The 27,301-nt window shown below is 40.7% G+C and overlaps 1 protein-coding gene across 2 annotated transcripts; it reads right to left on the bottom strand.

Moving 5' to 3' along the window:
* Window positions 1-1,314: 1,314 nt before the first annotated feature.
* vps9d1 (VPS9 domain containing 1) lies at window positions 1,315-26,966 on the bottom strand. Of its 2 annotated transcripts, none has more exons than XM_084058960.1 (17): window positions 26,849-26,966; window positions 26,175-26,247; window positions 25,242-25,445; window positions 24,867-25,014; window positions 24,078-24,189; window positions 19,755-19,817; window positions 19,342-19,394; window positions 18,779-18,866; window positions 18,550-18,635; window positions 17,654-17,802; window positions 16,574-16,831; window positions 15,970-16,099; window positions 13,967-14,172; window positions 12,570-12,654; window positions 8,227-8,331; window positions 6,387-6,503; window positions 1,315-3,441 (listed from the first exon to the last, which is right to left on the bottom strand). In XM_084058960.1, exons 1-16 carry the CDS (start codon window positions 26,945-26,947, stop codon window positions 6,392-6,394), a joined length of 1,971 nt encoding a protein of 656 aa, XP_083915086.1. In that variant the 5' UTR covers window positions 26,948-26,966; the 3' UTR covers window positions 1,315-3,441; window positions 6,387-6,391. The 2 variants fall into 2 exon arrangements, with proteins under 2 accessions (XP_083915086.1, XP_083915085.1); XM_084058959.1 differs by having other exon boundaries at window positions 24,867-25,044.
* Between the last annotated feature and the right edge of the window lie 335 nt (window positions 26,967-27,301).

Consider the following 27,301-nt stretch of genomic DNA (forward strand, 5'->3'; position numbering starts at 1 on the left):
TTACACACTCAAGAGGCTTGTGTCATGTTATCGATGGCTAGCTTTGAGGTAAGAGGAACGTGCAGTCATGCGATCTCAGGGTCAGGGTGTGCCCCACAGTTCAGAGCAGGACACACACACTCACTCACCCTCACAAAAACACATGCATGCAGCCCTGCTCACTCACACTCTCTCTCAGTAACTCAATCATAATTGGTTCAGAATGTGGCATTGTACAGCACATGAGGCCAAAATGTGACAATGGTGTGACAAATCATTTTCTGCAGTGTTACTAATCAAAAGGGAGAGAGGCAGAGAGAGATGGAGGGAAAGAAAGCAAAAAGGGGGTGAAAGAGGAGGGGTGGATGATAGAGGCATCTCGACTCCTGAGTCAGTGACGCATGTGGTTTTTTCTTCTGTAGTCTAGACAGAGCGCTGTTTCTCAAACAGAGTCATGGCCCATTTTGGGTCGCAGACCTGTCTTTATTGGTTGCGAGTAAATATATATTTTTTGCCTAATGGGTCGACAGTGGACGTCACAAACGTAAGATCCAGACTTGCGAGGCGCACCATTGCTCCAATCCGCACCAAACTTGGCACAAACACTGGTCAGGTGTCTGCCGTGAGAATAGTCACATCAGGGGGATGTGTCAGAGCCCCCCAGGGAGAACGACAGCGTCCCCCGGGTGCACAGTTGCTCCAATCCACACCGAACTTCGCACAAGCACTGTTCAGGGGACAGACAAGGGAATACTCACGCCAAAAAACTACACTAGCGTTACTACACTTCAAATGGCCATAACTTAGTGGCAATTGTTCTGATCAGCACAATATAGGACTTGAAGGCCGCATAGCTGCCTGAAAATCAGGACCAGCAAGTCAGGAACGATGCAAGTCGTTACATTGATGCATTTATATCAGAAAACATCCAACAACAGATGTTCTCTGTGCTCCGTTATCCTTTGTAGAGGTGTACACATTGAATAATATGTAAAGACAAGGTTTATACTTAGTTGTATGACTGTGTCCTATACCCAAAATAGCACATCTACAAACTCAGTCTCACAGTCCATTATCTGTCTGGACTGTGATGAGGTGAAACGGGACTTCTGCTTCACATTCCTCTCAACCAGAATAAGTTGTAGAGAATCAGAGTAAGTTGTAAATACATGAAAGTTATATCTAGCTTACGAGGGCTGCACTATACAGTCCCTGTTTGAGTGCAATATTATGTTAAGTGGTGTAGTCAGCGCCATTATTTAGATTAATGTCTCTGCAACACACATCATGCACATTTAAGTTTCTCCCTTTTTCTTTATTGTCTTCTCTCTCACACATGCACTCAACAGTTACATTAACATAAATTCACATCCAAATAGTTTAATAAAATAAAATAAAAATACATTCATGTGTTTTCAAAAGCAAAGTAAAACAATGACAATTGTTAGTAGCATTACTGTGGCGGTTTCATCCACAGTAAAATACACCTTAGATTCCTGACCTTTTATTATAATTAAACATTAACATATGAAAACAAATATATTTTTGGTGTTAATGTCAAACAACACAAGTAGAAGCTTATATAAATCCAACACAATTTTAATCTGATCATTTTCACATTCTTTTCTGGACCCATCTGAAATAAAAAATGTTGTATGGTAAACTGAAAGATTTAAATGACTGAATAAAAAGAAAAAAAGCTACAGTATGAGCATGTTATGCTTTTAAGTAAGACAGTTAGTGGAAAAAGAAAGGAGGACATTCTGTTTGAGTTATATTAGCAATTTACCATACATAATTGACTATATTAATTTAGCCTGTTACAATTTAAATTGGAGTTAAATTAACACTGAAGGATTTGAGTGTACATAACTTCTTTAAGTGGGCCCTCATTACTTTATTCTGCATTGTATTTAGAAGCACAATGCTTTGAACGAAGAGAGAGTGAAAACAGCAATCAACCTCTCTAATGTATGCACAAATTAGATTAACATTCCACCCCCCCCCCCCCCCCCCCCCCTCGAGTGCTGCATTGTGAACCACAACTGAAATCTCAAATTCATGCTTTTGGTCTCACCCTGTTATTTAAATAGTTCACAGAAAGGTGGGGAGAGGTGGGGATTGGAGAAATGAAGTCTGTGCACTATAGATTGCCCCCCCCCACCTCACCTATGATTACCATTTGACATCGGGCACATTTAATTCAAGAATATATAAAGATAATGAATGATAAAGTGAAACTAGTGATATCACCCAACTAATGCCCACTTTTTATAAGTTAAGACTTTTGTACGTTTTCCAAAACAATCCAAATGATATGACGATGATGTAAAAACACGTGGACATATTTAAGATTTCTGCAAAACATCTCATGTTGAAAACACTTATAAATCAACATGAAAAGGTATTTTCCCCCCACATAATTGCAGTCCCTGTGGCTTAAAGAAAAATCCTACATGCAATATACACGCATTCATATTTCATACCCTCTCTCGATTTGTAGAAGGAGCAGAATTCATCTGAAAGGAATTCAAAAGGTAGACAAACCGAAGAAAGTGCCAGACATACAATATGTATTATCATATTCATTTGTTCAACTTCTGCCTTTGTAAGAATCCTCTATACAGACTGATGCCTCATCAATAAAATGGACATTATAAACACTATGAAAACAAGACCCTTTATGCACACTATGTCAGAAGTTCTACGCATGTTCCCTACAGTCCCTCATTCTACAGAATCTCTCAGAGACACCACCTATGCCCCTTGGCATGGCACATCTCCTATGGTCTTTCTATAAATGTAGTGATTGCATAAACTCAGTTACGGTCTTCGGTCATTCTAGGTAGTCTAACTGCTAAACTCCTTACCTCCCAAGTGCAAACACACACACACACACACACACACACACACACACACACATATTTTATGATCTCTGATGGTGTCATTTTAAAACTGCTCAAACATACAATGCAAGGATAAAAAAGAGAGAGAACTCTTATCCAAACAAGTAAAATGTTCCTGTCATCAAAGCATTTCTTAAAATAACGGAAAAGATTAATATTCTCTATGGTACTCACATTGTTTTAAATGAATTTAGGCACACTTGGAAACCTGTAAATAATACTTACACTATGAGAACAAACCCCAAAAATACTACTCAAAGAATCGCCTGCTACTTTTAGGTTGGCGTCTTCTTTTCTCATTCCAGAGCTGGAAAGATTGTAAAATACATTGAATCTTACGCCGATTTCAAATGGAGGTAAAACAAAAAACAGGATAAGATTCTAATCCATTCTGTAACCCATAACTTAAACTAAAACATATAGTCACTGAAGAGTATACCGCCCGTGTCTGGTTAATATCATGGATGCAACCACAGCAATGGAAAGGGCAGCAGGTTCAGCTTCGACTGTCCTGTAGTGCAGAGCAGGGATGTGATAGTCAACCGTGACTCATCAACTGTAGCATGATGGAATAGATCAAATGGAACATTAAATGATAACAAAAATAATCAGTTAAATCATTTAACAATATTACAGCTGTCTGAAAAATATCTATTAAAGTACAGAATTAGTCACCAAGAACTGGTTATGTTGACATATCAAGTTGTCTCTGTACTCATCTCTGTACTACATCAGTGGTTCTAAATCTTTTCAGGCCGGACCCCCCAAAATAATCATATTTGAACTGCGAAACATTGTAGTACATGACCAACAAGGCTTGCATCAATTCATAATTTGCATGTTTATAGATTGCATTAAATGTTCCATCTAGAAAGCTGTGCCTCGTCATAGATGTGATGTAATCTATGATGTAAGACTCCATATTTGGGCATGCTTTCCTCTTTCAAGTCCATTATAAAATGAAAGGTCCAAACAAATAAATAAAAGATGCATGAAGGTACTTCCTTGGCCTACTGGCAGCGTGCATGACAAATTGTGTGATGATTGGTTCATCAGTTTGCTAGTTTAATCCCAGACAAACAAACAGACAAACCGAAAGGGGTAAAAACGTATTTACCCCCCTTGCCTTTGGCCTGGCGAGACAATGATGTGCAGACATAAGCCATAAGACTGCTTTTTGGTTTTAATTTATGACACTAGGTGGTTTGTAAAAATGCCATGTGGAAGCACTATGACATTTTCATAATGGATTGTCTATACTGGAGATACAGTAAATCAGAGCTAAATCTGTTTGAAATATTGCACCCTTGGATTAAACGTCTACCTCATATGCAGATGATTATTATGTTTGCAATGTCATGAGGTTCTTCTAAGTCTGTTATTCCAGTGTGCGGCTCTGAGAATGTCCGGCCCCCTCTCTACTCAACCCAGCGACCCGGCAGCAAAGTGACAGCTCTGATGAGCACAACGCTCAGTTAAGTCAAAGGTTTGGTTGCCGTGGAATCATTGTGTCACTGGGAGTTTTGGGGATGGCCGACTGAGGATGTCAGGTTCTAAAACGTACTCGCCGCCGCCGTGCCTGTTCTGTCTCTTTGAGTAGGACTGAATACACTACTCTTGTAGCTGAATGTTTTGTACAGAGGGTACAAACCAAATCTGTAATGAATAGGCTTTAGCTGGTCTATTGCATTTCTAGGACTATTTGTTTCTCTATGACCCCCTTCCCCTCTTCTCTCTACCAACCAAAATACAGAACTAAAATTTCATGAAAGTTGGCATGGGGCCCATTTCATAAAACCTAGATAGCAGATTAAACTGGGATTTAGCCATGACTTGGTTTCATGAATGCAGTGACACATACTGTAATATACTATGGAGATTTCTATAAGCTTACAAAGTATTGAATTTTAAAGGTGGGGGGGGGGGAGAGAGAGAGAGAGAGATCTTTTTGGTAATAGTAGTAATTTAGTTATCATTGCTACAGAGCGTTTGTTCGGTCACAGAGGTCTCTCCAGCTCTTTAGTAAACAGAATAGGTAAGTGACACATTTAAGCCAATCAGGAGAGAGTACTGAAAATGCTTTTTCTGTTTAATGAAGAGCTGGAGAGACATGGGAGACTCCTTTTACTGAACGAACACTCTATGTTAAATAGCTCTATATTCTGATAGTACTCATTGCTATAGACTCTATAGCAATGAGTACTATCAGAATATAGAGCTATTTAACACTTATTTGAACCAAAGTAAATCACTTACCCTACCTTTAACTATTGAAACATTCTGCCTAAAATAGGGATGCCACTGTGACTGTTATTGATTGTTAACTCATTGAGTGGCCGAATTATTTCTGGCTATTTCTGGCCAGTGCGATTTAGATTTTTTTTTTTTTTTTTCAAAGTAAAAAAAAAAGCGAGATACAGCCTTTTTCAGTTATAAGTTAAACAAGGAGTGGATGGTGCTGCAAATCTTTGGATAATTATATCTTGGGTTCTAAAAAAAATAAAAATAATTTTTTTTTTCCCCATTTTTTTCAAAAACAATTGAAACACGTTAATGGCACGTTGCACCATAGCGGTGAAACACGTGAAACACGTTAATGGCACTCAACGAGTTAACACATGTGAGACCATACTTTGTCGCTTAAGGATGACTGACCTATTTTTCTATTTGTGGAATATAACTGAATGCCACAATCACCCGAGATATTTTCGGTTGGGAATATCTTGCCAATGCGAGTCATTAATGGACTAGGCTATATTTCCGGTTGAATTTCTAACGGGACTATGTAGATTCTTTAGGCTACTGATCAAACCTGAGGAGTTATAGGATTTAGGAGGAAGACTATTCGTGGTCAAAACGTTGTTTGCTTTGCACAAGTAATAATAACAATAATAATACTTTAACCTGGCTTCACCTCATACCTCCTCAACCTAGCTTGGCCTACGTGGAACAGAATAAGCCAGGATGCACTGACTATACTTGGTCAAACCTGGCATTTTCTTAAACCCTGGGATGTCTTAATTCTGCTTTTGTGAAATGGGCCCTTGAGATTGGGTGAAGAGTATACTATAGAAAGATAGTGCATGCATGTGTAGGACAACAACATAATAATAAAAAACATAATAAGGTCTGCACACTGGTTAGATGCTCAGATGAATTTGACCATCAGATCAAATTGCAGATGAAGACCTGGTGATGGAAAACATTGAGAGCGCAATAAAACCAAGCGGAGCATCTAACCAGTGTGTGGAACTTATTATCTTTGATGTGTTAAGAGAATAAGCGGCAAACTGGTAAATGTACGCCGTTAAGACATTTCACTGTGAATTTGAACAACTTGTATTACTACTACTGCCACAGATGTTACGTATCTCATCTATCAGAATACAATTTATTATTACGATAGGTTCTATATTTATTCAGCACGGCTGTGTCCAAAACCAAATACATTTGCCATTTAACAAAAGGAAAATCTTGAATATAGCCTTGACATTACTTCACCTGTATCAAGCGAGCTTGGCTGCACTAGGCTGCGCTCCTTCTGCATGCAGTGACTCAACATAGGCCAAGGCACTCTGCATGGAGGTCAGACAGTAGCCCTCCTCTCCAATCAGATAGCTGGAAAAGAGATGGAGAGTCAGTTGATCCAATCAGATTACTGGGAAATCGGATAGCAAAAAGCTGCTTCAATCGGATGCAGATGACTGGACCTCAGACCTTTATGGCACTGCGATAGATGGGCAGACAGGCATGTGCCTAAACAGCTGACCACAACATCCCAAGCGTTCCACAAACATCACATCCATCCCATTTCTACATTTAAATGATGGATTTTGGGTTCATTGTTCTACAGTGTTTTCCAAAGAGGAGCTCAGCTGACTGCAGTCTCCTTTCATTTCACTGACTTTGCTACAATCAATAAAAATCATTTACACTTCCCTACATGGCCTGCAAACAAAGGAAATGATGCAGTAAGCGAGACCTGTCCTTTAAAAGAGCCTCGTTGTGTGCACACAGGAGGGAGGAGGGCAGGAGGGAGACAGAGGAGACTCGTGAGCAGGGAGGTTTGTTCAGAGACAGAAGACAAGAGACAGAGAAGCGCTGGAGTACATGTCAACTCTTGTTGACCCTACACTAACGAGACCAAGACACGAGAGCATGCAGAGCCAGGAGCCAGTGCTGGACCGCTGGATAGGAAACAAGAAAGAAAGAAGGAGGGAGATGTAGACAGAGTGGGTGACAAAGGAGAAGAGATAATAGAATGCCTATCATAAAACTGCTGGAATGGTTACGATCAGGACATTGCATGACTATGCATAAATAACTATCAATGTAAATGTGTAGATAACCCATTATGCTGGCATTCAAATACTAAACTTACACATCAAGAAATGTAAAAACATACAAGCAATACAAACTCATCCATTAAGCTGGTACAGTGGAGGTCTGCTTAATAATAATAATTTTGTCCCCACTCCTTTGGGGCATTAGTTTGTCACTGTACATTGCACATTTGAAGTTTGTCCAACAAAATGCATTCAAAAGATCAGCCCTCCAGGGGACAAGCTCCTCAAGGCATTGAGCCCCTGAGACTCCTCCTGCCTCGTCTGAAGTTTTCTGAACCACTGAGCAGCATAAAGTGTATTAAAGGGCATTTGTAGTGATCCAGTGGGGGGGGGGGGGGGGGGGTTAAGCATCTTGCTCAGGGACACTTCCGACATGAAACCGGGGATCGAACCAAGGACCTTCTGCCTCACAGACGACCGCCTCTAACTCAAGCCACTGCCACCCATAAACATCAAGTGGGATTTTATTTGTATTTTTATAGGGAAGGAAAACCAAACCCTGAATATCCCGACATTCCTTGGCCACTACCAATCTAACCAGCCTGTTTTTATATCAGGCTGTTTTCACGGTTGCAAGCAGACCTCTCGGGTGTGGTCTAAGTTGACACGCAACCTCCAGATAGCCAGGGTAGATTTGTCAACCTGTGAACCCATGTCCCACTTTACTGTGCATGTTATTCTCACATGTACAGTATTAAACCAAACAAAACAAAACAGTGACATGTACATGCAAACACTGTGGCTGTATGTTTACATTTGGTGACAGTGTACACATGTACACTTCAGGGAGAAGCTGATATGACACATCTACGGCAAGTCCCAGTGAAGGATGCTGAAGACAGCGCTTCTTATGATATGAGCTTTCACCTGAGGAAACCTTGGCATCTACATAGAGACCAGCAATCATGTGTTTCTAAAATCTATTTTGCAAACTAAAAGCAAGGAGGAGGAGGAAGGGCTCCATTCAACATTTCCCCCTTCATAATGATACTCACCCTTCGTGAATGAACTCCTCTATGGCAGCGCATTCAGACACGAGCTGAGGACACTCACAGCGCAGCGCCACAAAGGACAGGATGGGCAACAAGTCATCGGCACCGCTATGAAAAGATTCAGAGGGAAGAGAGAAGTGAGCAGAGGAGGTTGGAATGACATAAACTATATGGGAACGGAGAGGGAAATAAACACAGCTAGGAGAATAGACAGAATGACTTTTACAGGGAATGATGACATGTGTGTCCCAAGGGATTGGCTGGAAACTAAATCAAATGCTGCTCCAAATGGGATGAATGTTCAGAGATGGAAGTGATAAAGCGTTTCTCCCCCCCTGAGATGTGCTGGGAGGATGAATTAGGGCCTAACAGATGATGAAAGCTTGATAGCATTCTCCCTAGCTGCAGACAGTGACCACTTGTTTATCAGCACTCACACGCAGGGCTAGCCAATCTTCTGCTAGCTTGCGTGAGAAGGTAGGTAGCTGGCCCTAAACTAACCCGGCCACATGCAACTGGATCCTGGCGCGTGCAGGTTTGAGGAGGTGTGGACAAAGGCCCATGACCACAGGGAGTTAACAGCCCACACACAACCCTGAATAATAGTCTCAACTACTGTAAACACACAAACTCAAAATCAAAACTGGTGTTTCAACATTCCAAGCTTACAATGAATTTCCACAACTGAACACTTGATTTACACACTCAACGAGATCAAGCGGATGGGTTAGTTACGAATGAAATGCATCCATGCAGTCTAAGGACAATAGAAACAGGCAGTAAAAATGTACTGCCAAAGTAGGGAGCGAGGGAACGGAAGAGAAGCAATTAATCGAGTGAAAGAATGAAAGCGAGAGTAGAAAGGATATTGAACCAGACAAAGGCTCAGGAGGAAATCCAGCAACCAATTGGTCAAGAACAAAAGAAAAGATTAATGTGGAATTGCTATTGTATAGCTTCAATGTTTAAAAAAAAGAAAGAAAGAAAAGAAAATTTAAGGAAAATGAAAATGTGATGTGACAGAATGTCAGAAACGGTACAGTAGAAGGCCTATAGGGCATAGCAGTGGTGGCCATTTTGTGGTTCCACAGTTAGAAAGCCCATTCGTTTTTCCTAGAGATTTCCTCAAATATTTATAGTAATTATTTTAAGCCTGGAACCAAGCTATCCAGGCTCCTGGTGAATCATGAGCATATAACATTTGATTCTGTGTCAAAACATTTTTTGAAAACCGCAAAAAAACGTACTTATAGTATATATTATTAAATATTCAAATATTCTTTGACACATAATCAAAGGGGTTGGTTCCAGGCTTAAAATAATTTATATAAATATTTTCGGGAATTCCTATGAGAAAAATGTATGGGCTTTTGATATGTGTAACCACAAAATGGCCACCACTGCTATGCCCTATACATTGTTTATGAATCCATACAGTATATATTTGTATCTATCTATTGCTTCTGAACTCCATTCACTCTCATAGGTAAAACAAGTCTAAAAATCTAAATTTTAGCACATATTTGTATTGATCCCTGGGATGAAATTACTTCCCTGCATTTGACCCAGCAGTGTGCTGCGCCCAGTGAGCACATAGGGGAGCAGTTTGGGGTTAAGTGTCATGCTCACATAGCCTGGAGGAGACGAGGATCGAACCGCACCTTCCGAAAAATTGGTGGTTGGTATGTAATTTGGGAAGAATTAACTGTTGTATTCATGTTATATTAACCATCCATGACTGACTTGTTGCACTCTAGACTAGCAACAAAAATCGGTATGTCAAACAAAATAATATCAACACTTCTGCCAGTAGGTGAAATAGGCAAAAAAAAAAGACAAAACTACATCCCAGGACTTTAAAATACTGGCAGAATGCACCTTGTGTTAGTTTGCATTAAGTGTGACTTTGAGACCTTTTTTTTAACCACACAAATAGCCTACACATTTTTTCTAACACCTCAGCAACGGTGAGCAGTGAACACTGAGCAGTTGTTCAGTAATATATATAATATCCTACCATTCTATATTAGCCTATTATTTTTCTTTTCATTGATACATGAAAGCAATTTATTCACTCTCACCAATGTTCAGCTGATAATCCATGGTACGCCAGATCTACAAGCTGCTGTACAAGCGTTGTCAGCTTGTAGATCTGTTGTATTACGGAGCAGGCTCCTCTTCTTGTTGCAGACGCTCCTTCGGTGCATGCCTTGTATAGGGTTAAAATTGAGTTTGATTCTTTGCAAACAATTGACACGTGAATGCATATTTGATTTACCAAGGGGTGGGATTCATCATCTGGTTGCGCACAAATCATGGCTGTGCACGTTTTGTGAATTCTACGTTGGCATTTACTTATGAGCAGGGCTACACTAAAATATAGTAAAAGTTTAATAAGAGCTTTACGAATGAGGCCCAAGCAATAAGAGTGAAAGGAATCGCTACTGCTTCCGATAAACGGATAAAGATGACGGACAACGTTAGACTTACATCATGCCCAGGTAGCTATAAAACCCCATGGTTCTACCAAAGTTCAACATTGCTTTAACTGCTTCCAGAATGTTTTTAGAATTGAACACATTGAAAACTGCCACTGGTTTTACATACCGGTAGTCTAAGAAAAGCAGCAACATCTGGGCTTATACCTAACCATGATTAAAAAACAAACATTGCACATAGCCAGATGGAAGGCAAGAAAATATACGGTCCTAAATTACCCCCTTGACTAAGCCGCAATCAAATTAAGAGGAAAAAAAAAGAGAAAACACACTTCTGTGTCATTGCATCAGAACTGCCAGCAGCCACTGGTTACATTAAAGCATTCCTAAAAATAAGATAGAACTGCTGTGACTAAAAAGTTCCACTGCAGATTTAGAACTTTGAAATGACCGAGGCCAATATAATGCTTTCTGTTCACACCGCAATTTTCGATGGTGACAATTAATTTCTCTTGAACACATGAACCCTAGCATCCCTATTCTTGGGTAATCATTAGGCGAAAATAGCAGATCTGTGAGCTTGTAGACTGGCTATTTTCGGTCAAAGGATTTGGTGCAAAGAAGCGTCCCTCGTATAGAGCCCAGGGGGACTGAGGTCAACTAAGTACATAGAGGGTTTAGTTGGTTAATAGGGCAAGAAGAAAGATATATTTTCCCACAGATTTTCAGTGATTCCCAAGTTGTAACTCAGCTAAAAAGGTATCTTGTATAGTTTAGATTAACCTGAATTAGCAGAGACATTTCATTCCAAGAAGGGAAAACGGAATAACTGCGAGGCTTGAAACATCTCTGATCGTCACTCCAATAGAAGGAGACAGATATGGAGCAGCAGACACTGCCCCAGTCAAACAACAGTGTCCAAAATGGGACACATGGGGACACGAGAATGCATGTGGGAGGTGGGATGTGAAACAAAGAGTATAGTAGCGAGAGACATCAAGATAAATGCAGAGATGTTTTTACAATGCAGGATTCTTTTCAGGCTGCATGACTTATTTTATTGCCCCTAGTCCAAATGTTCTGAACTGGAATGTTATTGGTTTTCTGTCTGTTTGGGGTCCCATTAAAATCTCCAATCAAGCTTACGTTTTCAGACTTTCTATTTGAGCAAACCAAGTTATGCTCCCTTTTCCCAACACTCAGAACTCTTAAGTTAACAAGACAGTGCTTCAATAGCATAAAAGACACAACACCAGAGGGAAACCCACTGATCTCACTGAACCCAGTTTCGGCACAAAAATGGGGTCAAATTCGTTCTAATGCCACCAGAATGTGGAATGCTCTACCAACAGGCATAAAAAAGTGTGACTCCTTACCCTCCTTCAAAACCGCTTTAAAAGAGCACCTACAGGTGGCTGAAAATTGTAACTGGCCCCTGTAAAAAGTCTAAGCTTATCACCTGAAATGACTCTGCATCACCCTGTATTCAGCAAAGGCCATTCCGTTGTACTCCCTAAGCACCTTGTTGGGCCTTGGGTCAGATCCAGCAGACTTGACGACCCACTTTCAGACTTGGCCAGGAAGAGGCACTCTAGAGAGGGGCATGTAGACCTAGGACAGCCCCCTGCTGTGCTGGGCTTAACCGAGTACTGATGAGATGTGACAACTTCTAAGGAGGGAGGCCTTCAATGTTTGAATACCTCTACTGGGTTTCAGGGAAGTCCCCTCCCTATTCTTCAAAAGCATCATAAGCATGGAGTCACCTTCTAGAAAAAAAAACTTTCGTGTGAGAGTTGGACTAGGTGAATTTAGGGTGGGTTCATTTAGCTGGTAGGCTGTGTGCTTCCTATGGAGAGCGAAACATTGTAGTTCATCTTCATCAGTAATGGTGAGGAAATTGTCACTCACATGGCAGCCGTTTTGGGTGCAGAATCCCCATCGTGGAGACCTCTGTAGTCCTCAGCACAGGCACAGATCAAACGCAATGTTCTAACTGCAAAACATAAGTTACCATTTGAGCGAGATCCAAGATAGACAGTACATAACAGTAAAGGGGTCCAAGATGCAGATAACTGGCATCTGGGACTGTTACTTTTTTTTTTGCCGGGCTTGGGTATCGAACCTGTCAGGCATCAGAGTCTAAGTGGTACACACCTTAACCACTCTGCTTTTGGCACCCACTCGGGACTGTTCTTTTAAAATTAAATATTTAATTTTATTATACTATAAGTGCCTTCAAGTGGAGCCACCTGGGGTCCTGTCTCACAAAGAACCACACATTTATGAGTTCTAAGAGCAAGGACCACTGTACATATATACATTATTAGATGTTTAACTGAGTGATTTAATAGTCCACCTGCTGCATCCAGTGGCTTCTCAGCATAATTGTCCCTGTGAAGTGCTCTTAGTTATTTGTGATCCTAAATCTACAGGATTCTCTAGGAAAGGTGAAGCCATTTCCTGAGTGTACCAGGGAAGCCCAGCACTAACAGGGACTGAATGGCCCTTCTGACAGTTGATTACTGTGCAACTGCTTCAAATCCACCTGCCCTGGAAGAGGTTAGGTGTGGTGATGCACCCTGGTAATAAGTGATCCACCATTGTGAGACAGAAAATCCAGGGTTAGACCAAGTTTACCCAAATTTCAATTTAGCTAGCAGTAGAGTAAATCCTGCTTTAGAGATGCATGCCAACGGGTGGGACTAACGCCTGATTTATACACAAAATTTGGGTGCGAGACAATGTGAATGTCAAAAGGTTACACAACATTCATCACTCATTACTAAGCCCCATACTCGTTTTACTTTTTCCCCCGATTACTTTATTTTTGTTTGCCTTAAATGGTGTTTTTATTTACATTTTACTACCCTCTACAGTCAAGAGACTCTGTGTGTGTGTGTGTGTGTGTGTGTGTGTGTGTGTGTGTGTGTGTGTGTGTGATGTAGAAATGCATAAAGAGACAAGTAGCAAAATGAAAAGTACACCCAAATATAGCGTGTAGTGTAGTGTATAAGTGTAGGCTGTGAGTATTTACAACATGGCCCACAAGGGGTTATTCAAAAAATATTTAACAGTGTTGCTTATAATTTGTCACATCAAACTTGATGGTGGTCTCCAAAATATACACACAAAAAATATATCAAAATATTTGTATGATCTGGATATCCTCAAATATCCATTATGGGGTAGAGAATAAACAGTATCCAGAGTAGATATGACTCAGATGAGATGCAGATGTTTGCCCTGAAAGGCATCTTGTGAGGGAAAATCTAAACAAAATCACAAAAACATTGATTGTGACTCACCAATACAATCCAGCTTCCTCTGTGGACTGCATTCTTTACATAGAAGCTTCAACTCCTGTACTGGAGACTCATAGGGATAGGAACCTTTCAGTGTGCTAGGATCCTGTGGGAACAGTTTCAGAGGAACACCCACATCTTCAGGCGATGCATCACAACACAGCTTCATACTGTGCTCAAACGCCAGCTCCCTTTTCCTGTGCACTTTCCTGTATAACCACAGATATAAGACAAAACACTGGAGTTTAATGTCAATCCAAAACCAATGCAGGGAAATAGTTATGAGAATATAGACAATCAGTGGTACAACAAAGCACAGCAGCGGTGGAAACGTTAAAAAAACCATTTGATTACATTATGCCTGTAAGACGCATCCACTTTCATATTTGTACAATGCCTTGAAAAGTTAATGTTTATATTTGTATAATGACATGAAAGTCCAACTGCTCTTATGCATAAAGGCTAGATTATACTAGTCTAATATGAAAAATACAATATGTATAACAAGGGAATAGCATAGATCTACTACATTTCTAGATTAATAGTGCCACCTTCTGGTGGTACAAATTAATTTTACATATGACCACATAAAACCTGAACTGGTCTGTTAAATATCCCAAAACAAACCATTAACTCTTCTAGTAACCAACAAGCATCTTTCTGTTTTTAGAGTCATCACTGAGTGCAACTAGTCTAAACTAAACAGCAGTTTCCAATGCATAGAGTACCGAAGTCCTGATGTCAAACCCACGCCTCCTGGGCCATGAAGATCTTTCCCCATTCAAAATTCCATAGATACTTTTTAAATCACGTAATATAAGAACTAAATAAACATAAAGATGAGCTTGGCGATTCTGTCAGGTAGGTGGCTCTGTATCGTGTATGACTTGTTTAAAAGGGTGAATGATTAAGCATATAACTTGTAACATTGTAAATATGTTATATTGTTTTTGATTGCTCGGTTTTAATTGCTTGTACACTTGGAAATATAAATAATTTCATAAGACAGTAATCGTCCATATTTTTTTCACATAATTATTCATTCGTTTGGGAGTTGATAAATGTGTTCAGATGCCTGACAGATTGTTAGACTATGCTGCATCACAAGTCTAAATAAGTCCCTGTTTAGACTGGCAGCACAATCCAGCATAGATTCCAGCTAGATTGGAATCCGATTTGTTTCATGAGGTCTGAACAGAAAAGTCACATGGAATCAGATTTTTATAAATCCGACTTGAGACAAAAAATTCTAAAGATGCGTCTCAGTCTGAACGCTCGAACCTGCTCCAACCACCCAAGTCGCATAACTGTCCAAAACGTCACATGCAGAGCGACCCACTGACGTCATTAGAGAGTGCGAGAATTGATTTTGATCTACGAGTCCGAGGGGTAATCGTAATGAAAACAAAACAATAACAGTATTATTTTACGGAAGAAGTTGAGATATGTCCATTTTCCACCGTTTTCATGCATGCACTTTTGTGTGTCTTCTGTTGTTGTCGCTTGTCTGTTATGTTGCATTTCTAAGCAAGCAACTAGCACCTACGTCGCGTTATGTCGTTACCACAGCAACCAAAGCAGATAGGTCGTGCTTTGCGGCTCTGGGTTGTTTAAAATCAGTCTGAACACACAGATCCGATCTGATCACTTGAAAATAACAGTATGAACAGTCGGTCCTAAAGATCGGATATGATAAATAAATCGGATTTGACTGCAGTCTAAACAGGGCTTAAGGTGTAAACATTTTCGAGCTGAGGAGCTGACGTGAGATTTGAACGCAACGAACGCTTAAGTCAAAGTGACGATAGAATGATAAATCCTGAAGGTTACGTGATCTTGGCATACGTCCGTTTTTCAGTCTGAGCAAGTTTGATAAATGAGGGCCATTAATTCTAGATTCAACATTAAAATAAAACATAACCTGGACACCAGAAAACAAGTCTTGGGTTTGCCAGATAACATCCCAACTAACCCAGACTTTGAGCAATGCCATTTCAAGAGATTACCTGAAGAGAGCCAACAGGGGCTTCCACAGTGGTCTGAAAAAAGCTTCCTCTATGCTGGCTACACACAGGTCCTTTGAGCTGGCTGTGTTCAGACACTCAAAGGATAGTAAACAGAGGGACAGCAGCTGGTCTGAAATACAAAGAAAAGGTACAACCAAAACATATAGATCAGCTTAAAAATTCAGCGCTCAGCTTCAATCGCTAATGTTAAAAACCATAACCCAAGACAAAAATCTTGGTGTAGTCATGGATTCAGACCTCAATTTTAACTGCCACATTAACAATTTACAAAGTCAGCCTACTATCACCCTAAGATTATATCAAAGAGTTATGAAACGTGAAGGAAGTGGACCTGGACTATATCACTCCAGTTCTTACTTTATACCGGCTCCCTGTCTGTCAAAGAATTGATTTCAAAATACTACCGTTTGTTTATAAAGCATTCAATGGTTTAGGGACAAAATACATTTCTGATCTTGTGCTACACTATGTATGCTTTCTGTCCCCAGAATCAGAACTAAACATGAGAAGCAGCATTCAGTTTTAATGCACCACATATCTGGACATAAAACCACACAAACAGACCCGTTCTCAACATGCTCACCGATAGCAATATGAATGTCTTTGACAATGGCCTTCAGGTGTTCTTTCAGCGCTCTCGATTCCAGCTCCTGGATGTGGCTCTCCTCCAGTCCCGGCTGCAATGATGGGTCATCATGGATCAGGTCTGCATTCGAGCCAGTGTCGTGAGATGGAGCCCAGTCCAGCTGGGTCAAGAATTGTTCCAGGTCCTCAAACGAGTTATCCCGGTCCAGCGCCACAGGCATGTGTAACTCCTGTCCACCTTCCACCTCAGGGATATCTATTCAAGCAACATCCAGATGTAAAAGTTTTTTTAGTTTGAAAACACAACTTTTGATGTTTGCTAGCATCCACACTGCACTGGTGTTTTGTACCCTTTAAAAAGGAGTAATTAGTAAAAACACTGCTAGAAGTAAAACACTGCTCACCCAATTTTGTTGTCAAAACTCTAGCATTGCATTGTAAACAGCCTAAACCGAGACCTTTTGAAAATGATGACGCAGACACCCACGTTCACTTCCAGTCACAACATGGCGTTGCCTGATTTGTCATGCCCCTATCACATGACTAACTATTCAAGTGGTTCATTCAACTTTAGATACAATTACATGCATTGTAATTACATGCATTGTTGACCTCGTCGTCGATGCAAGCAGCTGTCAAGTTAAATTCTGTATCCTAACCTCACAAAAAATAGCCTACATAGAATATGACAAAATTCTTCAAAAACCCTATGACCCACTGGGAACTAACCCAAACCCTAAAGTTTTATCAGCAACGCATGCTATTTTCTTTTAATATCATGTTATTTTGTTCCCATTAATCTTGGATTACAGTATGCACTGTGTGTGCTATCAGTTGATTGTATAATGATGTCCTTACAGGCCAAGTGCTAGAGATGAGGGTAAATTAGTGCATAAAAAGAACCAACAGTATGTTTATAGACCATCAGACACAGATTGAACCACATGCACCATGCACACACTTGCCATGAACGTACGGTGAGCACCATAGGCTCACTGAATGGCCATTTGACACTGCAGGTGGATCATACCAAGCCTTATTCCTCTCAATGACCCTGTCATCGCTTTGTTAGCCATACCTGGGGGGAGCAGACCGTGGGAACTACAAGAGGGTTTCAGCGACGGAGCAGGGTAGGAGGTTGGACCTTTACTAACGATTGGATAGAGCCTGTTGTACACTCTGTACTGCTGCCTCCTCAGTAGCTTCATCACAGGGTGATCAGAACGGCTGAGGAAACAAACATTTAGAAAAACAGATCTACAGTATAGCATATTAATGTCCACAATCTCACGCTGGCATATTTTCTCTCCTAATTTCCATGTCTGAGAGCAATGCACAAGTCAAATTTCTTGCATTCTTGGCCAATAACTTGTTTCTTCGAAGTGTATTAACAGTCAGTGACAGGGCTCCCACATAAAAGATTTTGATTGATCGATTACTTTATTAACAAGTTTGAAAACAGTATGGCAGTACAGTTACAAACGCTATGCTAAAAGGTTAACAAAAGGCACCGGGGCTTCCTCCTTTCTGAAATGTTGGCAACCATTTGTCACATTTAAGTTCCTACGAATTGATTAGTATTATGCCCATGCTAAACTGTGATTAAGACTAGCTTTTTATATCTGGAATGATCTTGACTAGTGGAGGGTGATTTTAGTTTTCAATACAGCATATCACCTGTATATCTGAACACTATTCCTCAATTTTGATAACGGATATCAACTGATGTTGTTAGTAGTATTCTTCATTTCATTTTCAGCTTTCCATTTTGTTTTAAAATAAATGCTTCATTTTGTGTGTGGGGAGTAATATACACTATAATGTCTATATGTTTATGTCTACTCGTCCTGTGATAATAGCAATGTTGGGGGTGGGGTTTGTTGATGTGGGGGGGGGGGGGGGGGGGGCGGTGTCTTTGACTGTTCATATTGAGTACACAACACACACCTTACCGAGGTCAAACATGTTCAGTACCTGAGCAGGTATGATACGAGTCCTGAAACCAAAGTGGCATCATCAGGAGTATTCGTCATGTTGGATTTCCACAATTTAGGCCAATCCTGCAAGTCAAATAGACACCCACACAGAACGCTAAATAGAAAACTACTGAAATCTCATATCAATATAATATATTGCTCAAATTCTGACAAATCCCAATGTTCTTTGAATGGTACTCTAAAGGATGCAGATGAGAAACACTCACATGGTCTTGCTCATACTCCAGAACATTGGCATAAAGAATTCTCTGCTCTTGCTCCTCAGGAGTCACTGTCCCTGATGCTGCAAATCTCCTGCAATTCGAAAATGAACATACAACCACAAGGTCAACATCTGCCGCACCCTTTAAATTGACTTTACAGCTTTGTCAACTGTTCTAGGATACCGACATCCTGTGCTATTTCTTTGCCCTGCTAACCGGTAAGTTATGGGTGTGATAGCACATCTACGCGTTATGAGCTTGTAGATTGGCAGACAGAAAATAATAATAAGGGCACTGATGGCCTAGCGTTTAAGGACACGCACATACAATAGGCTGTAAAGCCTGACAGCAAGCCACAGGTTCGATTCTCAAGCCTGATGACCTTTGCTGCGTGTCACTCCCCGTTGCCTACTATCATAAGGCAGAAAAGCCCCCCAAAAATATAGGCTAATAATAATAAACTGAAGAATATTTGAATTCAAGCCAAGGGACGTGTGTGTGTGTGTGTGTGTGTGTGTGTGTGTGTGTGTGTGTGTGTGTGTGTGTATGCGCGCGCACGTACGTACCTGTTAGCCTCCTCCTGCAACCTCTGCCTTCTTTCCTCCATCTTTCTTTGAAGCTGATCGCATTACCAAATATTAAGGAATCCATTAGCCTTTACCACATGGACCATGAAGCCTAGATAAGGGTTTTTTTGGGGTATATTTGCGTTTTGGTGGATATTTGTATTTTAGAAAATAGCTGTCTACAAGCTCACAACGGGTCAGATCACAATGATCTTGTAGATCTGCAATTTTTCAGCTATAATGACAATGCCAAAAATAGGGATGCAATTTCCCAAAAGTGAATGCCTTTTCAAATCTCTTTAAAGAGAGTGCTCTGTGAGAATCTGTGATAAGTTGCCACACTTGGCCTTGTGGGAGACTGGAATGGTGCAAGAAATACACAGACTAGTAACCCAAACACATAATGAGGATACAGCATCCTGTCTTGCTTTGGCTATGATGAGGTTCTCCATCATCTGCCTCTGAAGAGACAAGGTCTGCAAAGGGGAAAAGAAAGAATGTTCCTTTAAGCCTGTACAATATATTTCATACACTATATAGGCCTATACTTAGCTAAAATAAAATAAATAAAAATCTCAACATTTGAAATGCATTTTAAGATATTCAGTATTCAAGAAAGGCCAACTATAGGAAACATTTGTGCCTTGGATTAAACAGTTGGTTAAATCAATTCAATATTAGGAAACAAGGATTAACTTAAGACCTACAGTTATTTTTCCTAGCATACTGCTGAAGGATATCGTGGCCAATAAAAGAGCAATGGTGTGTGTGTGTGTGTGTGTGTGTGTGTGTGTGTGTGTGTGTGTGTGTGTGTGTGTGTGTGTGTGTGTGTGTGTGTGTGTGTGTGTGTGTGCTACACGTTATTCTGTTACTGAGAACTCAACATGGGCTGCAGTGATTACTATGAAATGGCTGTCATATGATCAGATATCATATGTGTTCTAGGGGTTGCAATAGATCTCATTTTGATCCCACCTGGTGTGCCATTGCTACAAGAGGAAAGGAAATGAGAAATCAAAACATTGTTTCAGCCCAATTTCCATGCCAATCAATATCGTGTGCAGTGCAGTCAAAACAGTAGTTTTGTTGATGGGCTACAACCTCTTCTAGAATAGTACCACACAACTAAAGACAGTTACAAAACTATATCAACATTGCCTCAACCATCAAACTGTAATATTTGTTTGGTGTAATAAGAACGTATACTTCATTAACAACCAAAGTATGTACAGTGCAGAATATTGAACAAGAACAAACAATATGAACCGATTGCGTCTCGCCCATTCTCAAAATGTACCTGGTGATGCGACGCACGACTCATAGAGGCAGATGAACCAAACTACCTTTGACTTTACCTTTACAAATGTCTTTAATGTTCTCCAGAGAGTTCCAGGCTCCATTTGACGGTGAGCACGCCGGAACATTCTCCGTATCTGAATAACATGATGAACTCTCTCATTGATTAAGTTAACTAGTCTCTACATGAAATCGAAAAAGAAAAGTTTGATGAGATCTATCAATCAATGCGAATCGCATCGCTTACCATTTCTTAATGTTTTGCCAGGACTGTTGCTTTTTCACCAAGGATACTATGTGGCGACTGGCGCAGAGAGAAAGTTGTGTTATATTCACACGTTATGATATTTAGCGCTATCTGTGAACCGTGCAGCTAATCTTCAACGCTCCCCATTCCCCGCTTCAGCAAACAGCCTGGAATAATGAATGAATGACTGGGCGTGTCCACTACTCCCAGGGGTAACAGGATAGGTGGACACTAGGGACAGCTGGGCACCTCGATGTAAAATGGTCCATTTTGTCCAAAATGTTAAATAATAAAACATTTGGAAAATGTTTTTAAGTCAAGTAAAGTATACATGATTAGAACATCCTTAAATATTCAACAATTAAGGTGTAATATTTCTACAATTGCTACAAATTGCTACAACACCTGTATATCCAGTAATTTTGGGGCATTAACAAGAAGTTGAAGGATAAAATTAAGTCTGATAATGATGTACCGTGCATGTTCACATCGTGTATACTTAGCCAATTATAAATGTATAAATAGACAATTTTACATCGAGGTGCCCAGATGTCCCTAGTGACCACCTATCCTGTATCCACTCCCAGGGGTAAGTGGGGATTAACAGTGGGAGATGTTTGATTTTAGTTCACTTCAAGTTAATAGTTAGGTTTACGAGTGCATACGTAGTTTTTGGAATGTAGCCTACTATTTAAAAATATATATATATGTAGTTTTGGCCAGAAAGTTCTTTCAAGGAATGCCGCTTGATGCATTAAAAAATGTGAATCCTTACACTCCTTCAAAGCCGCTCTAAAAGAGCACTTACAGGTGGCTGCAATTCGGAACTGGCCCCTGTAAAAAGTTAAAGCCTTTCTTCTTGAAAATTAGTTTTCATTGTGATACCGATAACTTAACAGATGACACAGTCATTTATGTATCGGCTGAAACCCCTTGTGAACCAGCAGAGATGCTAATCCATGAAATGGAGGATGATGTGTTGGAGCCAGGCTTCACAGTCAACTAAAAAAACAATTACATCACTTTATAAACAAGCACTGAAAAACATAATGGCTAACAAAAAGAATGAAATGGCACCATTGCATAATTCTTAGGATGAGTCCTTGGGCTTCCAATGTTTTGATTGATTAGGTATCTTTTGTTATTGATCAGCTTATCCTTGTATTGATGCTTTGACTGTGCTATGTAAAGGGACTCTTGTCTTCTTTGTGTATATTTGTATATGTGTATGCTGTGCAGGTATGAATATGATGCAGGTATGAATATATATGCGTGTGTGTGTGTGTGTGTGTGTGTGTGTGTGTGTGTGTGTGTTTACATGTATGTGTGTGCATGCATGTGTATATTTGGATGTATGTATTGGCTATTGACTAGTGGCAGGCTTAATGGTAATGTTTATTGACCCCCCCCAATCTTCATTGACGTGCCTATCACAGACCACACTCTTACCTGCCTGTAGTGATTATGATGTGACCCCTTCCCTATATATTTGACATGATTTCACACGCTTACCATTGCTGCCTAAGGAAGAGTTCTTGTACTCGAAACGCTTTGCTTAAGCCAATTGTTCGTTTGCCTAAACAAAAAGTTGTAAAAATAGCTGTTTGAAGGCAATAAAACTATTCTTTTGCATTGTACAGTGGTCTCCCTCCTCAATAGTTTTTTGCATGGGCACAAGTTTTACAAGTGCCAGACAGTGCTGCCAATTAGAATAATACAAGTCAATAATTGAATCCTAACAGAATAAGTCAATGATTTAATATTAGTAATAAAAGATACATTTGGACTAACTGGTGAGAAAAGTATAATCAAGTATAATCAATATAATCCATCAATATACCGCCATCCCAAAATTATTTTGTGTTTGACGAGAACACGACACACACGATAGAAGGCCGCAGTGGTCACATGAACTTTACCAACCGAAAGCAGACTGCTGCTGAGATTTTAATCCTTCCTCTTTCTCAGTTCACGGTCGCTGGAATCAGAAAGTGTCTTTCCAAGTTTCCTTTCTTCGCCATTGCTTCACAGTTGTTACAGATGAGACAAATACATCCATACGTCCATGTGACATGACGAAAAAATATTATCTTCCCAGTCTGTGTAGAAATGACTTGCCTCTTCTGTCTCTTGGCATGTCTTCCTGAACTCATTCTTAGTACTGTCGAGTCGTCTCGTTAATTGTGGTTTAAAAGTAGTAGTAGCCGAGTACCAAGTGCGCTGCTCCACTGAAATGCTTAGTGAAACTTTAGGAGAGAGGAGCCTGCTCATTTGATCTTGGCTATGCGTAACAACCCGGTCATTTACCTGACGTTGAGTCGGAAGTTGTTACCACAACTATGAGAAGTCCATGCTTACATTTTTCAGGCAGCTAAGCCATTTGTGCAAATAACACGACGTTCATGCGAACATTGCGTTTGTGGAAAAAAAAAACTTCTGTGCGAGCGCTATGGACGCTATATATAAAACGCGTTGTGTGGACACGGTCCAAAGTCCTTTATAACTGTAGCACTGTCGCTACTGCTGCCGTTCTTGTATGTGCACTGGGGTTGTGTGTGAGTGTGTGTACTGTAGCCCCGTAGCGAAGTCCACTGGGACCTTAATTGTGACAACAGAGCTGGTCCCATAGCCTGGGGGACCGTAACTGTGACAACAGAGCCCGTGGCCGCGCATGCTCTGTAACTCACAAAAACGCTAATAAACAGCTTGAATTTGGGGAAAGTGAAAAATAGTGTTTGTGGCTGTCTTCCTAGGCTAATGGTCAATCCCTGTGTGGAAGTTCAGATCAATTGCTCAACCCACTGAGGAGAAAGACGTGTTCGGACAGACAGACATACAGAGATACCATGAATTAATCTCTGTCTGGGTTTTCAATGCTCTGTGAAAAACCAAAAAGCCAGTCTAGATTGACTATTCAATCTAAAGGCATGGTTGCCCATCCCAGTTATAGTTCATTTTCAGAATCCATATGATCGGAATCAAAGAAGGGACACTGCTGCAATGTGGCCTGCATTGTGATCTGACCGAGCTATGAAGGAACAAATTGCAGCACTCCAAGAGATACTGAGTGTGTTGTGTTAGAATGCAGGTTATGACCTGGTTTCGCAATGCAACAGTGAGCATCAATTTGTATGGATTGGGTTAGGGGATGCATGGACATGTGTACATGTACAAACGAGACACACTCACTAACCAAAGATGTCTTTTGGTAGGCTTGACCAGGAGCGAGCCTTGCCAGCCGAGCTTCATAATTGGCTTTCAACTTCTGATTCAAGCGTGATGCTTCTTCAATGGGCGTCAGTTCCCTAACACACACACACACACACACACACACACACACACACACACACACACACACACACACACACACACACACACACACACACACACACACACACACACACACACACACACACACACACACACACACACACAATTAACCAATACATCACTGAGGTGTATAGCAGTGGTTCTCAAGGTGGAGTCCGGGGACCTCCAGGGGTCCTTAGGGGCGTTCTAGGGGGTCCCGGGTCCCCAGCTAAATGAGTTAATATATCATCACAATAATTTAAACCACCTTATCCATATTTTATACTTTGGCTATTCAAAAATAGCAGATGTACAAGCTCACAGTGGGTCTCTTCATGAACCACTGTGAGCTTGTACATCTGCTATTTTTGAGAAATATTTTTTTCTTCTGGGGGGGGGTCCCTGGCATGAGAGAGAGAGAGAATAATAGCTAGGACTAGGAAAGAATAAGCGTTAAGATCTATCTATGTTAACCCTGAATTACCACATGTGATGTGGCCCTTTGGACTCAGTGGTAAAATTCTACATTGATATTGATTTCTGATATATGCAATGGTGTGAGATTGAGTGTCATCATAACAGGTCACTGCCCTATGGAGCAACAGGTCACATAGGGGAATGCAGCAATATTTGTACTCCTTGCGAGGCCTCCTTGATACATATTATCCCTTACTTTCTGCTTGTGTCCTGTGACTCCACCGTCTGTAGTCTTTGGAAGGCTTCAGGAGGGAGAAAAGGGCACGGTTCCCCACTGGCTTCAGACCCTTCTGACAACACCCTGCGGTGACCTGGCGTTGAAGGGCTGGGTGTTTTGACCTCTGCTGTATCAATAGGAGGATAACATGGAGCAACTATCAGAAATGAAGGAAGAGAACAGGAAAAAGGCCACGGGAAAGAGGAGGTGATTTGGTGGATAAGGTCATGTGAGCAAACATGAGCTGGATTTGATTCACAACCGGCCTTTCAGCATGTTAGCACCGATTACTTTCTGTTTATAACACTGATGCTTTTGATTAGATGACTGAAAGGCAGTAGGAAATGTATTCACCATTGTTTTGAATACCGGTGGTTGGATGGACAGTGGAAGGACGACTGCGTGCTCCAGACTGGACAGGTGAGGAGGAAGGGGAGGTAGAGGAAGAGAGGTCAGGCGGTTCCTCTGTCCTCCCTATGAATGACTTGGCTCGCTCAAGACACTGCTCAGCCAGCCGGAGCATCCTCTCCACCTCCGCCCCGACCATCTCTCCTTCCCCTAAGGCCAGAAATAAGCACAAAATACAAATGAGAGACATAATCATGAAAAGTGTTTTTTAAATGTGACTTCTGCATTATTATTCCAATAGATAGGTATATTACTGTATATCAATGCTTTCTCTTGGCATTTGGACATGATGCAATTTGTATTGGGATACATAATGTGGGTAAGGGATCACTTGTCCACAACGTATGGGCTTGTCCCATCCACTGATCCACAAGCTGTTGGATGTCCAACTAAAGCTCAAATCAAGATTTAAGCAGAAATAAAATGGACGGCCAAGTGGAAGGTAATACATGTGATTGTTTGCTTTTATTTTCTGTGTTTCCCATATTACCTACATTTGCATCATGTAAATTATATAAAGGTGCCAATGACCTAGAATGTTTGTAAACAAACGGGTAGAATGTCTATAGACATTTACACAATATAAAATAAAGTGTCCAGAACAAAATAGTATATTTCTATTAGTCAGTAACAATATCTTAAGTGTTCTGTTCTTCCAGAGATAAGGCTAATGATGAAGTATACTGCTCCAATGCGACGTTGTCGTCATTATCCACCAGGAAATACATTTTTGGTTTTGGTGATGTCATGATGATTCGGTCTATAATGGATAAGTCAATTTCCCAAATGAATTGCGTGCCAGTTTCTTTTAAGTTCTTATGTGTAGACCGTAACAATGTTTGCATAAACCCTGATACTTAAATATTACACAGATCTTACTTTTTGGGGCAGCATCCTCCAAAAGTACATGTGATATATAGTTGATGCTCCTTAAGTATTCACAGTAGGCTTCCTAGAGAGAAATAGCGAATATTGTATGTTACACACTGCCATTATTCCCCACACACACACACACACACACACACACACACACACACACACACACACACACACACACACACACACACACACACACACACACACACACACACACACACACACACACATTAATTAACATGAATTAGTCTGTGTAGCTACTATCCATGGCAGATAGGTGTACAGCCCTCTATCCTTATGGATACAGGATAGGTGAGCAGGACATCATGGGCACCTCGATGTAAAATTGACTATTTTGTCTTAAGTAATGTAAAGTATCATTATCAGACTTAATTGTATCCTAGAACTTCTTGTTTATGCCCCAAAATGACTGGATATACAGGTTTTGTAGCAATTGTAGAAATAATAAACTATAGATTATATTTTTCAACATTTTTGATAAAATAGCCAATTTGACATGGAGGTGCCCAGATGTCCCTAGTGCCCACCTATCCTGTTACCAGAGCATCCCTCCCTCCCGTCTGTCTCTGTTTACATCAACAACCGGTAATTTAAGCGTTATAAAACGGTTTCGTGGACATCAGTGAAGCTGAATCCAAGGCCTGGCAACGTACTACCTTATGTCTGTTCCCTGCATCCAGCTGGATTGCTATTTTTGCCATTTTCATGGCATTTTGAAGGGGCTTCACGCCGATCTCTGGGACAGACGCAGCCATAACTTGTCCGGATGTGACATCATGTCTCAAAACGCAACGCATGACAGCTCGAATGCGCGATCAACACGGAGAACTTGGTTTTCATTCCGAATTAACCAGCGTGATCCGGTCTAGAGCCCACCTATCGTATCCGGTCATTTTTAAATACAAATTTACATGCTCCTACCATTACCGTATCCGTTCTAGACCCAGACCGGATTAGCAACCAGCAAAGCAAATTGCTCCCAATCCAGTGTTGCCATGTCGGCTGATTATAAGCGACTTTGGGCTTCTTTTTCTGTAAGGTTGCTTATGAAGTTGCGGGTTACGATTTTTGAGTACTTGCCTATTTAGGCTTGTTTAAAAAAACATTTT

This window comes from Gymnoscopelus microlampas (genome assembly GCF_963454915.1).
Source record: "Gymnoscopelus microlampas genome assembly, chromosome: 6".
Taxonomy (NCBI): Eukaryota; Metazoa; Chordata; class Actinopteri; order Myctophiformes; family Myctophidae; genus Gymnoscopelus; species Gymnoscopelus microlampas.

What these genes read in the sequence shown, in the direction of transcription:
- vps9d1 (XM_084058959.1), bottom strand. Translation starts at nt 26,947, where the DNA reads ATGGCTGCGTCTGTCCCAGAGATCGGCGTGAAGCCCCTTCAAAATGCC. An exon ending in TCACAGGACACAAGCAGAAA is followed by an intron (nt 24,190 to 24,866) that starts GTAAGGGATAAT and finishes TGTGTGTGTTAG; the next exon opens with GGAACTGACGCCCATTGAAG. An exon ending in CCTACCAAAAGACATCTTTG is followed by an intron (nt 19,818 to 24,077) that starts GTTAGTGAGTGT and finishes TCCCCTTTGCAG; the next exon opens with ACCTTGTCTCTTCAGAGGCA.